This window comes from Oncorhynchus clarkii, chromosome 6 (assembly GCF_045791955.1).
Source record: "Oncorhynchus clarkii lewisi isolate Uvic-CL-2024 chromosome 6, UVic_Ocla_1.0, whole genome shotgun sequence".
In the NCBI taxonomy this organism is placed as follows: domain Eukaryota; kingdom Metazoa; phylum Chordata; class Actinopteri; order Salmoniformes; family Salmonidae; genus Oncorhynchus; species Oncorhynchus clarkii.
In genome coordinates, this window is record NC_092152.1 from 42,174,238 (window position 1) to 42,187,053 (window position 12,816).

General features: G+C 41.4%; 1 protein-coding gene across 2 annotated transcripts in view; it reads right to left on the reverse strand.

Annotated features, from left to right (window-relative positions):
• Positions 1-2,822: 2,822 nt before the first annotated feature.
• The window catches only part of LOC139411169 (ATP-binding cassette, sub-family A (ABC1), member 2), an 89,422-nt gene continuing 79,428 nt past the window's right edge, over positions 2,823-12,816 (reverse strand). The window contains exons 34-50 of one of the 2 annotated variants that reach the window (XM_071157081.1): positions 12,466-12,577; positions 11,275-11,335; positions 10,907-11,081; positions 10,580-10,695; positions 10,083-10,230; positions 9,714-9,837; positions 9,473-9,605; positions 8,706-8,826; positions 6,917-7,095; positions 6,280-6,421; positions 5,994-6,128; positions 5,625-5,728; positions 5,303-5,395; positions 4,773-4,875; positions 4,161-4,298; positions 3,163-3,372; positions 2,823-2,959 (exon numbers count right to left, since the gene is read on the reverse strand). In XM_071157081.1, the coding sequence (XP_071013182.1) occupies positions 2,924-2,959; positions 3,163-3,372; positions 4,161-4,298; positions 4,773-4,875; positions 5,303-5,395; positions 5,625-5,728; positions 5,994-6,128; positions 6,280-6,421; positions 6,917-7,095; positions 8,706-8,826; positions 9,473-9,605; positions 9,714-9,837; positions 10,083-10,230; positions 10,580-10,695; positions 10,907-11,081; positions 11,275-11,335; positions 12,466-12,577 (2,130 nt within the window). In that variant the 3' untranslated portion in view covers positions 2,823-2,923. Of the gene's footprint in view, positions 2,960-3,046; positions 3,373-4,160; positions 4,299-4,772; positions 4,876-5,302; positions 5,396-5,624; positions 5,729-5,993; positions 6,129-6,279; positions 6,422-6,916; positions 7,096-8,705; positions 8,827-9,472; positions 9,606-9,713; positions 9,838-10,082; positions 10,231-10,579; positions 10,696-10,906; positions 11,082-11,274; positions 11,336-12,465; positions 12,578-12,816 lie in introns of those variants that run through there. The other variant, XM_071157080.1, reaches the window with a different exon arrangement.

A 12,816-nucleotide genomic window follows, 5' to 3' on the forward strand; every position in this document is an offset into this window, starting at 1 on the left:
TAACCCAATTGATACCTGATTTATTTGTCATTTTTTTGTTTAAAAATCCAGATCACCCAACGTGAAGCACAGAATACAGAAACAACAGTAGATTCAGCAACAAGTCCAAATGTAACGCAAGAAGAACAAATATGAACAGATGCTTTACAACAGAAAAATGTCAGACACATTTTCATAAAATATATAGATATATATATTATATTCAGATGCACACATACACTACCTGGGTAAATTCCAATGCATTTTCGCTTTAGAGCAAAGCCAAGTAATCACAAGATTGATGAAGAAAAAAAAAATCTCATCGTATTTGCACCCATGTAGAATTGCACCCAATTCTCATATTTGCTGGTGTCGTTTAAAAAAAACTGTTTTTGTTTTACTTTTACTCCAGAGACCTTTGAACGATAAGTTCTTGTCAATTTTACATTTTTTTTTTTTTTTAAATCAAGCTTTTTTTTGCTCAGGGAAAACTTCAAATACCTTTTTAAGTATTCAGAGATGTTGGGTGGCAACAACAGTTGCAATAGATCAAATAATGATCAAAACCATCTAAAATGGTTCTAAACCACATCGCTGTTCCTTTGAGGTCCAGAGTCACAGAACTCTAGTTAAAGCAGAGCATCACGGTCATCATTTAGCCTTGAGTTAAAGGACACAAGTTAACCTCAAGTTCATTACATCTTTCCTCACAGCTTTTCAGCTCCCAACATATACAGGTAGCACATTAACACATTTCAAAGACAGGCTTGGTTTCTCATTCTCATATTAGTCCACATGAAAAATCATAATTTTGTCCTGGACTTCAGTAAAACATTTCACCTACTTTACATTCTGAGGAAAACAAATTACAACAATTAGTTTCCTTGTTTAATAGTAAAAGGATAACAAACACCCCAGTCAAGATATTTTTTTTCAAATAAGTCCAAATAGGTCACCCATTAAGAAATCAATGTGTTAAATTACATAGAATTAGTCCACAAAATAACTTAAGCAATTTCTGAGAGGAATTAAGAGAGATCACAACTATATCTTTACAACACAAACACCCCATGAACATATCCATTTCAAATCACATGGCAACATACATATTCAGGAAATGACAAACATTTCTCTTCATTAATGACTTGGTGTGGGTGTTCTTCAAAATTCCTAATGCGCTCCAACTTCCAAAAGAAAAAGTCAGCAGACTTGAAAGCATCTTGTAAATCATACAATCTCAAGTACAAACTAAACAATGATCAGAAAGTTCAACTTCTTTTTCTCACAGTGATGGTAGTGCAGTAGTGTATGCTTATTATTGTAAATCCTGTATGTGTCCTTATAGGTATTACAGGATAGAATTATTATTAAGTTCAGTTCTTTTTACGGTTTTTGATTACTTAAATTATCTTGTTGATTACCTTCATTGTAAAGTAAATTATTACATGGTGTCCAACATAGGATCTTGTTGATAGAAACAAATCATTATGATTTGTAGAAGCACAAAATTCAGCATTCAGTAGAAAGTGCTCTAATTATCATGTCGAGACAAAAATATACAGTGTCCAAATGAAGAGGCTAGAGATTTGGGAGGCACCATCAGCATCATCATCAACATATAGAATCATTCCGTTACATTCTCTTAAAAGAGGAAATCTGGTGCAGCTTTCCTCTGACTCACTTAGTCTAGTAAAGTGATTTCAAATAAAAGGCCAACGATTCAGGACTCACGTCAAAACTTACTTAGCTATCAACCATCATCAGTTATTTCAAAATCAATCACAGATCAGATATCTGTCCTGTATACATTTAGAAAATAAATCATTCTTCTTGCCACAGAAAAATATAGATATATATACTGTATGACGCAACACTAGTTTGACTGGTTTCATGACAGCATGCTCTCAAGGCAGGTAGAGGATTTTAAAGGGGGTTGGGGTGGAATCTCTGGTTGAATAGGAACAGTGAGTCCCGAATGGCACCCTATTCCCTTCAGTACATGATGCACTACTATTGAACAGAGCCCCATGGGCCATGGTCAAAAGTAGTGCACTATATAGGAAATAGGGTGCGATTTAGGATGCAACTTGTACTTTGGCAGGGACGGAACAAATTTGACCAATGTTGAATCACAAATTCACTGCGTCAAACATCTGATAAAAGATTAGACTGAGTAAGGTGGTCATATCAGAAGGAATTATATGATATTTTGTGACATCATCGGCAGTGAATGAAGCCAACTTACCTAGTAGCGACATTAATACCTAATCAGACCTTTTGATTTCAGTCCTTTCTAGATGCACCACATTGGTTTTCAGTGTTCCCATCTATCAATATATATAAAAAAAATACATATAAACATTCCTATAACAACATATCTCCATTAAAATGCAAGCATTCTCACCGTAGCAGTATGTTTCCCATGACAGAAGACCGATCTCTTCGTCACCTCAGCCTTTAACCATGGCTAACTCTGTGACAGCTTTGAGAGGCTGACTTCACTTCTCTGTCCTTCTCTTCTCTGTCCCACTGTGTCTCCTTCTCTGAGTCCAATGCCTCAGTCTCTGTCACTGTTAGGTGCTTGAGGCTAAAAATTAAATGTATCTTACTTTTCCCTTGGGTAGATAGAGACGGTCCATTCTCTTCCTAGTACATGTAAATCCGTGGAGGCTGGCGGGAGGAGCTATAGGAGGATGGACTCATTGTAATGGCTGGAATTAAATCAATGGAACGGAATCAAACATTCCAGCCATTACAATGAGCCCTGCCTCCTATAGCTCCTCCCACCAGCCTCCTCTGATGTATATTTCCTCCTCTCTCTTTCTAATAGACACACCCTCTCTGAATTTCCTCCTCCCACTTTGTATATCTAGCCACACCCTCCCTGAGTTTCCTCCTCCCACGTTGTCTGTCCAGCCACACCCCCTCTCTGAGTTTCCACAGTTCAACAGACAGTATCTGTGTTAAAGGAGAGCTGCACCTGCCATGGAGACATACCGGTGATTAGTAAAGGATAAAATACAGTCAAGTTTACTTACAGTTAAGTACTTAAGTGTGATCTGCACAGTGTATCTATGTAGACAACATCCCATCTCACTTTCTCAGTCTTCTCCTCTCCCCTCAAACCCTCTCTTCCCTTTACACCCTCTCCTCCACTTTCTCCTCTCTCTTCCCGCCTCTCACCCTCTCCTCTTCAAAGCTGATGAGGCCCTCATCGTTGTCACTCTCCAGTTCCTCCGGCTCTTCGCTGACCAGGGCGCTGAGCTCCGTATTGGCCGGCCGGGGCCTCAGCAGGGTGAGCAGGCGCTGCAGGGGTGACTGGCCTCCACCAGGGGGGGAACTCTCCTGCTGCTCCAGGTTGTCACTTTGCTTCTTGGCAAAGTTCACGAACACCTAGGGAAGGGAGAGAACGCAGAGAAACAAAGACAAGGGAATATAATTGAGACTTTTTATTTTAGATGTTTCAGCTGCAAGGCCTCAAGTCAACAAACAAACAGCAATAACCGATTTCTGTGCATGTTTTAATAAACATTTAAAATCACCTCATCTGTACTGTCTCAGTGTGGAAATGACCAGTGACCAGTGACCAGTACTTAAGTATACATACTTTAGTAGATTTTTAGGGTATCTGTACTTTACTTGACTATTTATATTTTTGACAATTTTTTTAATTTAAATTTTTTACTTCACTGCATTCCTAAATAAAAGTTTGTTTTACTCAATACATTTTCCCTGACACCCCAAAATACTTGTTACATTTTGAATGCTTAGCAGGACAGGAAAATTGTCTAATTTCCACTTATCAAGAGAACATCCCTGGTCATCCATACTGCCTCTGATCTGGCAGACTAAAATGCTTTGTTTGTAAATTATGAGTGTTGGAGAGTGCTCCATGGCTATCTGTAAATACAAATAAAATAAACAAATGATGCTGTCTGGTTTGCTTTATATAAGGAATTTGAAAATATTTATATTTTTACTTTTGATTTTTAAGTATATTTTAGCAATTATTTAAAACCAAATACTTTTAGACTTTTACTGAAGTACTATTGTACTAGGTGACTTTCACTTTTACTTGAGTCATTTTCTGTTAAGTTATCTTGACTTATACTCAAGTTTGAAAATTGGGTACTTTTTCCCACCACTGGAAATGACTAAAACACAGCGTAACAGTAACTCACATTGTCCAGTGTGGTCTGGCTGACAGAGTAGTCCTCTATCCCCAGCACCCCCACCACCTGCTCCATCTTACTGAACACCTGGGCCAGGGAGATCCTGTCGGACTTCAGCTGGAACTGGACTTTGGTGTGGTGGCGCTCCTGGGGGTGGATTCAATTCAAACAACTTGTCTTACTTGCAATCGCGTTTTTTCCCTGCCACTGACTGCTGATAGCAGTTATGTCAAAGAAGAGTCTACCTGCAACAACTGGGATAAGTGGTCCAACTAAACTTAGGGTTCTACTCAATCTGTAAAGCTGAAGCTTTCATTTTAAGGTCATTTCCGATTGAGCCGACGACATACGCAGCGTTTATCGCGAATGCATTCTCTGCTAGAGCAGGAACATTGCCTTTAAATTTAAATCACGCTGTAAAGCTGAGCTTCCTCGATGCGGAATGAATAGAGCCCTAATTGAACGCACTGACTGTAAGCGCGCTGGATAAGTCTCATGTATCAAGTTTTAATGTCACGTGCAAAGTTCAGTGTAATGCCTTTCTTGCAGGCTCCAAACCCAACAATGCAGTACAAAAAAATAGCACAAGAGCGTCTGCTAAATGGCAAATGTAATGTGTACCTTTAGTACAGCCTCAGGGAAATTCCTGTTGAAGAATCTCACCACCTCCTTCACATTGGAACTGATTCTAGTCCGCACTGTGATCATGTAACCATCACCAAACCTAAGGAAGGGACACAACCAGGATGAGAGTAGACAAGACACACAGGCCATGATTGCTTAATTTAGAAATTCAATCTTCTTCCTTGAAGTAATCCCAGATCTAAATTGGTTGGATTGGGAGAGTAATAGGGTGGTAACCTTGCTTACATCTATCTAACCACATATGGATCTGTGCTTACCTCAAGGAAATAAGGAAGGAAGGATGCATTTCTGAAGTATTTCAACAGGGTCACAGATGACATAACAGGTCGTGTAACCGTATAGACAAACGACAAGTTGAAGGAAGGAGGAAATAGAAAAAAAGAAGGGTGATTCAAAGATGATTACAGATGAGTTTTCATCCCATAATGTCTTCAGCTTCTGGTTGGCCTAGCAACAGAGTGAGGCCACACCCTGCATTAGCTGAGTGAGTGTGCACTTCTGCTGACCTGTTCTTGAGGTGCTGGATGCTGCCCAGGCATTTGAACCTGCCGTTGACCATGATGCCCAGTCTGGTGCACAGAGCCTCACATTCCTCCATACTGCAGAGACAGAGACATTCACAGTTGACATTTGAGTCATTTAGCAGACATACTGACAGTCACTGCTATCGGCAGAATCAGTGCCAGGAGGACAAAACAAGCGTGGGTGTGAGGGCAAGGCAGGGGATAACAGACGTCTTACCCACAACACTTCAACAATACAGATAGTAGTAAATACATAAGCAGCACACAGTGTGCAGTACATGTCTGATGAGAATGAGCGTCTCACCTGTGTGACGTCAGCACCACAGAGCGTCCCGTCTTGATGATATCAAGGATGAGGTTCCAGAGGAATCTGCGGGCCTTAGGGTCCATCCCTGTAGTAGGTTCATCCTGGACAAACACACAGAACAGGACACAATCAGAACTGAGGGTATTCGATCTTATCCAGAGGAGAATATGTATTTTTGTAAGTATTTTAGAATTTTTCAAACAAAAGACAATATAAATATTTTGTTTTAAATGAAGAGAACCCAAAAATATAATAAAATAAAAATTAGCCAGAGTCGTATGGTCCCTGGTCAAAAGTAGTGCACTATATAGAGAATAGGGTGCCATTTGGGTCACACCCATGGTGATGGGGTTGAGTGAGTCTAACCAGGAAGATGAGAGAGGGGTATCCGATGAGGGCGATGGCAGTAGACAGCTTGCGCTTGTTTCCCCCACTGTAGGTGCCAGCGGGCTTGTCTGCATACTTGGAGAGCTCCAGTTTCTCTAGGGCCCATGAGACCACCTGAGAGGGGAAGACGAAAGTAAACAAGGAACCTTTCAACAACATCGATTCAGAAAAATAGCACAGTAATATAATATTTTGAATGTGAAATGTGGAGTGTGTGTGTGTGTGTGTGTGCCTGCTTGAGAGTTTGTGTGTGTTGTAGCCGTACCCTCTGCTCGTCCTTCCAGGGGATGCCTCGGAGGCGTGTGTACAGCTCCAGGTGCTCTCTGGCTGTCAGGTCTTCAAACAAGGCATCAAACTGAGGGCAGTAACCAATGCTCTGCTGCACTCTCAACAGCTCCCTCAGGATACTGACAACACAACACAGATCCAGCTCAACAACAGTACCTGGGCCCGAATTCATAAAGCGTCTAAGAGTAGGAGCACTGATCGAGGCTCAAGTCCTCCCTGTCCATATAGTCTTACTGATGATTATCCAAAAGGCTAAACTGATTATAGATCAGCACTCCTGAGACAATTTATGAATACGGGCCATGATGTACAGATTTATTACTAAAACTAGCATAGCACATTTAGACGTGCATTGGAATTAGCAATAACCACTTCTGTATCAATCTCAGGTAGGCTACAGTACCAGTATCTGATATAAACTTTTACTAAGACTAGCATAGAGCATTGAGATTTGTGTTAGCATTGTGATTAAAGACCCATCTGGGGTACGTCCCAAATGTCACCCTGTTACCTATATAGTGCACTACTTTTGACCAGGGCCCATCAAATGTAGTACACTATAAAGGGAACCGGGTGCAATTTGGTACGCAAGACCTGGTGTATATGTAAAATACCTGTTTCCCCCTATGAAGGCCTCCCCTCCCGTGGTGCTCTCGTCACCAGTCAGCATCTTAAAGGTGGTGGTCTTCCCTGCTCCGTTCACCCCCAGGAGGCCAAAACACTCCCCAGGACGCACGCCCAGACACAACCGGTCAACAGCCAAGATACGACCCATCTTCCTCGACTTGTACACCTAGTGACACAGAGCATGGTATAAGGAGGGGACTATTTATGCAGTGCGCGTTTTACATAACTCTAAAGTTTAAATAGCCTCCTTGTAATGCACATTGTTGAAGAAAAATGTCTATTTAAATCATGCTGCCAGATTACAATGAGGTGCATAGTATTTTTTGCACAGATCTGTTCTGTTTTACACCACAAAAATGTTGCCTCTAGTTAGTGCTGAGCGATTAACCGAAATGTTGGTTATTTTTTCGGTTGTTAAACAACTAATTGATGACATCAGTTAAATTATTTAATTCCACTTGTAAAAAAAAATCTGTGAGCTCAATGCGCACATTGTGCAATTTCTCCTCACAGAAATCAGATGAAGCCCGAACTGTGCGATGCAGTATGGAGTTTCCAACAGGCCAATATTCTACATAGCTTAGCATGACAGAGAATGACAGAGCAGTTGCTTCGCGAGGTATCTCAAATCAAATAAAATCAAATATCTCTACCTGAATATACATTATCTAAGTCAGGGATGGGCAACTTTGATCATGAGGGGCCGCAGTTGCTCACAGGCCTGCGTACCCACATCCATACATTTTATAGTTAATTATGTGCAATTCTACACATTGAGCGATTGATTCTACACATTGAGCTATTGAGCGAAGAGGATTCTACACAACTTGCCATAGAGTGGAGAGAAATGTTTGCAGTTTTTAATATGATATCTGAGTGAGACTGACTAACAAAATCAATGGTGGCCCCCCCGGCCGGTAATTCGACCATGATTACTAAGTTTAGATAGCTGGCCATTAGAATACATCTATACATTTTAGCTGACATGGGCTAATTGAGTGACTGTCAATGACTGACATAACAAGAGAGAAACTGCTGATGAACAACCACATTTCGAAATTACACCTTGTGTATTCTACTATTCTAACTCGTTAAGACCCCGGCTGAGTTCCAAAAAAAAGGATATATATATATATATATATATATATATATATATATATATATATATATGGATATATATGTTTCTTTGGGGGTGGGGCTCCGAGGAATTGATCTGAGGGCCTTCAAAAGAGAGGCATGCCACCAGTTGCCCATCCCTGATCTAAGTGATTGATAGGTCAGCAGGCATAAAAGTATGCCTTATTTACTTTGAATAACTACTAAAATAGAGATTTTGTCAGACAGCAGCTTTATAGAGATAAGAGGATGACTTGGAATGAAATAATAAAGTCATCAAATAAAAAAATGCACTATACACAACAACTGAAATATTTTATTAAAGTAAAGTAGTGTGAATAAATTATGGAAGTAAGCAGTAATGGGCACTCACTACCATCATGGGACTTTTATTCATTGTTTTATTCTGTGTTGTTATAGCATTCAACCCACATAATGCATAGTGCATTTCAATGTTTAAAAAAAATATCCAAATCGAAAACCGTGATTCTTTTTTTAATAACTGAAGCGAAACAACCTCAAAAAGCACAAATCGCTCAGCATTACCACTAGTGTCTAGTGATACTCAATTGACCTTAATGCTATTAAACCTACTATACGCTTATCTATTCTGGTCCTGAAGCTAAATAAAGCACATTGGCATCTCTGTGTCTGTCTGACCTTGGTGAGGTTGTCAATCTTCAGCATGTCGTTGTCAGCATCTCCTCTCAGTACTCTCCGTCTCTCACAGGCCACATCCACATCATCATCCTCTATGAGCTGGCTGCTCACTGGTACTCTCCTGTTACAGTACACACACACACACACACACACACACACACACACACACACACACACACACACACACACACACACACACACACACACACACACACACACACACACACACACACACACACACACACACACACACACACACACACACACACAGTCTTGTACAGCTAACCTTTGTACAGCTAACACAATTCAGTCCCATTCAAAATCCTATTTTCCTTAACCCTAAATGTAACCCAAACTCATACTCTTACCCTAACCTTAGCCTTAACACAAAAATCTAACTGTAACCCTAACCCTTCGACTAACCCTAGCTCCTAACCCTAATAACTATAACCTTAACCCTAAACCCCCTAGAAATAGCATGTGACTCTGTGGGGATTAACAAAATGTCCCCAGTTGGTCAAATGTTTGTTTGTTTACGATGCTTGTGGGGACCAGAAGCCTACACACACACACTCAGAGTGTGCACAGACCTAGAACACTACAGTGGATCTTATTGGTGTCACACACACACACACACACACACACACACACACACACACACACACACACACACACACACACACACACACACACACACACACACACACACACACACACAAATGTATGCACCTACACACACACAAGCAGACACACATGCACACACTCACAAGGGTTTCCTGAGGAAGTTGTACTGACACAGGATGGTGATGAAGAATCCTACAAAGCCCTCGATTGTCATGGCTACCAGCCCTCGGGTCACAATGTCCCACTCAAATGGAGACTTGATCTTGTCAAACTGACCTGAGAGTTAAATATTTAAGAGAGATTGAATAGATTGATTAAATTCAACCGGAGGAGGGCATGATTCAAATGTACAGAACTTGAAATATAATTGAACTGTAACAATACCTATTTTAGCATAGTACTCATTGATGTATTCGTTGTAGGCCATTTCCATCAGGCCGTGACCCAGGTTGTAGTTTGGGAAGATAAGGAAACAGGACTTTAGGTAGCTGTTCACCAGTTTCAGATCCTGCAGGGAGAGACCAAAACACAGTGGTGTGAGGAAATGTTCAAATAGGGTTGCTAAATTCTGGTAATTTTCCCCAAATTCTTCGGTTTTTCAGAAATCCTGTTTAGAAGTTTCGGGATTTCCTGCTTCTTCCCTCCTGATTTCGGGCAACTTTCAAACGGAATTTCAGAAAAACCTTGGGGAAAGTTATAGGAATTCTGTAATCTGTCAGTACACCAATACCGTCAGCAGAGTAAAACACACACCTTGTCATGCTCAAAGAGCTGCAGCAGGAAGGTGGCCACTGTGGCAGTGATGCCTATGAAAAGGTTGATGACGATGAGGAACACATAGGCCGTGCTGGGCACCTCGAAACAGAAGGAGGCCGGGTACATGATAGGAGTGATAGACCACCTGAAGGGAGAGAGAGAGAGAGGTATTGAGAGAGATAGAGAGAAGGTTGAAGAGAGAGAAAGAGAATGAAAGAGTGGGAGAGAGAGAGAGAGAGAGAGAGAGAGAGAGAGAGAGAGAGAAAGAATGTATGATAATAGGCTATATTCATTAAACATTCATTACAGTTTCTTGATATCGTCAAAGACAGTTATGAATAATGCATTACTGTTCTTAAATGATGTCATCAATGGAACAATGTCTATGCTTTTTTTCCAGGTTACCTGAATCCAAAAGCAAATTTTCTGTGTATCCCTCATAATGGGTCTTAGATAAGAGACGTGCTGATGTGTCTTCAGTGAAGTGCACTCACCCATAGAGGAGGAAGAGAGACAGCACCGCAGGGAAGTTGGTTGGGGATGTGTACGCAGGAAGGTCAAAGACAAACAGGATAAGGACACAGCATGTGGCAGGCACCAAGTAGTTCAACTAAGAGACAGAGCGAGACAGGAGAGTTTCAGTTAGATAGGCTGGCAGAAATAGACAATATCTCTCAAATATTCATAGGACCCTCTGTGGATGAACAGTACAAACAGACAGAAGACAGACAGGCCCTGGTAGGACTTGTTTCAGAGAGTACGGCTATAGGGAGCACTTGCCCGCACAACGCACACAACAACAAACTTCACCCCCCCCTCACCATGTCCCATATATAGTTAGCCAGCCAGTAGATGACAGGGTCACATCCAGACACAAACTGCAGGTGCTTGGCCTTGGTCGACTTCTCTGCCACCAGAAAGACCACAAAGCTGGCTGGTACAAAGGACATGGCCACGATGATGAAGATAGCTATCACCACATCAGTGCCCTGGAGCCTGGAGGGACCAAAAGAAAGCTACTAAGACAGTGTCTGCATCCCAAATGGCACCCTATCCTCTATATAAGGCCCAATAGGGAGTAGTGTGCCATTGGAGACACTGTCAGGTACTTTTCAGAAATTTTGTGCCACATATAGTATAATATACAGTAGGTACAGTAGTACAATATACTCAATGCATAAATTCTTACAAGTAGTCCAGAGAGAGGCTTGCACTGGTACGGTTCATGGGGTGGTTGGTCAGTGTGATTCCTGCAGAATCAAGCACACATCAATAACATGGTTTAGATGGGAACAGATATTGATCCCCAGATACTAATACAAGGAACTAAGAAAATACATTTTCACATAAACAACTACCCAATTCAAATAATCCCAGCCAAGAGTGCCAGCCTGTGCTATAATGCTAACTCCTTGTCGCCTGAGAAGAAAAGGGAGAAGTAAGACTTCTTGACTCCGCCCTAAATCTGTCCGTGTGAAAATACAGCGTGAAGCAGACTAAGTGGGAATTTGGTCAACATAAAATATGATTGCTAATTACTACGTGAGGCTTATTTGATCTAAAAGAAGTTGGTAATGTTTAGGTTTTTACGAATGTATTGATATAAGTGTACGCCAGTGGCATTCCGGCAACTTTGAGAAAAACAATTTTATATCGGAGCTGTGCCTTTTGTTCACACACATATCGGCCCTCTCATTGGCTCATCGGCCCTCTCATTGGCTCAGATTTTTCCGCCTCCTCTCGTCTGCCTTCATTTATTTGCATTGCTAGAGTGGTCAGTCCAGTATCTTGTCAGTACATAGATAATCTTTGTTGTCACTCATCGTCATGGAGTTGGCAAGATAAAAAACTGATCTGGAACCAGGCTTCTGAGTATGTACAGGTAACACCGACATAAAATGGCTTAATAGGGCGTTGGGCCACAACTAGCCAACAGAACAGATTCCACAAGTGTCTGGAACTCTATTGGTGGGATGCAACACCATTCTTTCATGAGAAATTCCATAATTTTGTGTTTTTTTAATGGTGGTGGAAAATTCAACTGTATTCAACTGGGTTGAGATCTGGTGACACACACACACACACACACACACACACACACACACACACCCTTTAAAAACCTCTATGCTCCTTTGAGAGCCCTCTTTAACAGTCAGTGAGGTCTCTTCTAGCCATCGCGTAGCCAAAATAATGGGCAACTGGGCATTTTCAAACTTTAGCCTAAGCATGATGGGATGTTAATTGCTTAATTACCTCAGGAACCACACCTGTGTGGAAGCACCTGCTTTCAATATACTTTGTATCCCTCATTTACTCAAGTGTATCCTTTATGTTGGCAGTTAACTGTATGTCCCCTCTCCCCATGGACAGCATCTCTTACCGTATGCAGCAGGGTTGCCCTTGCCTGGAGGCAGGTTGGCACGCAGGATGGCATTGTTGAGGACGTTGAGATAGGTTGGCATGCTGTGGTACCCTTTATTATTGAACAGCACCTATTGGGAGGGGACAATTCTGTCACTGGCAATGACACAGCAGCGCAAATAGCTAAGTGTAATAATAAACCTGTCCATCAAACTGACACTAGAGTTGCATCTCAAATGGCACCCTTTTCCCTATATAGTGCACTACTGTAGACCAGAGCCCTATTCCCTATATAGTGCACTACTGTAGACCAGAGCCCTTTTCCCTATATAGTGCACTACTGTAGACCAGAGCCCTATTCCCTATATAG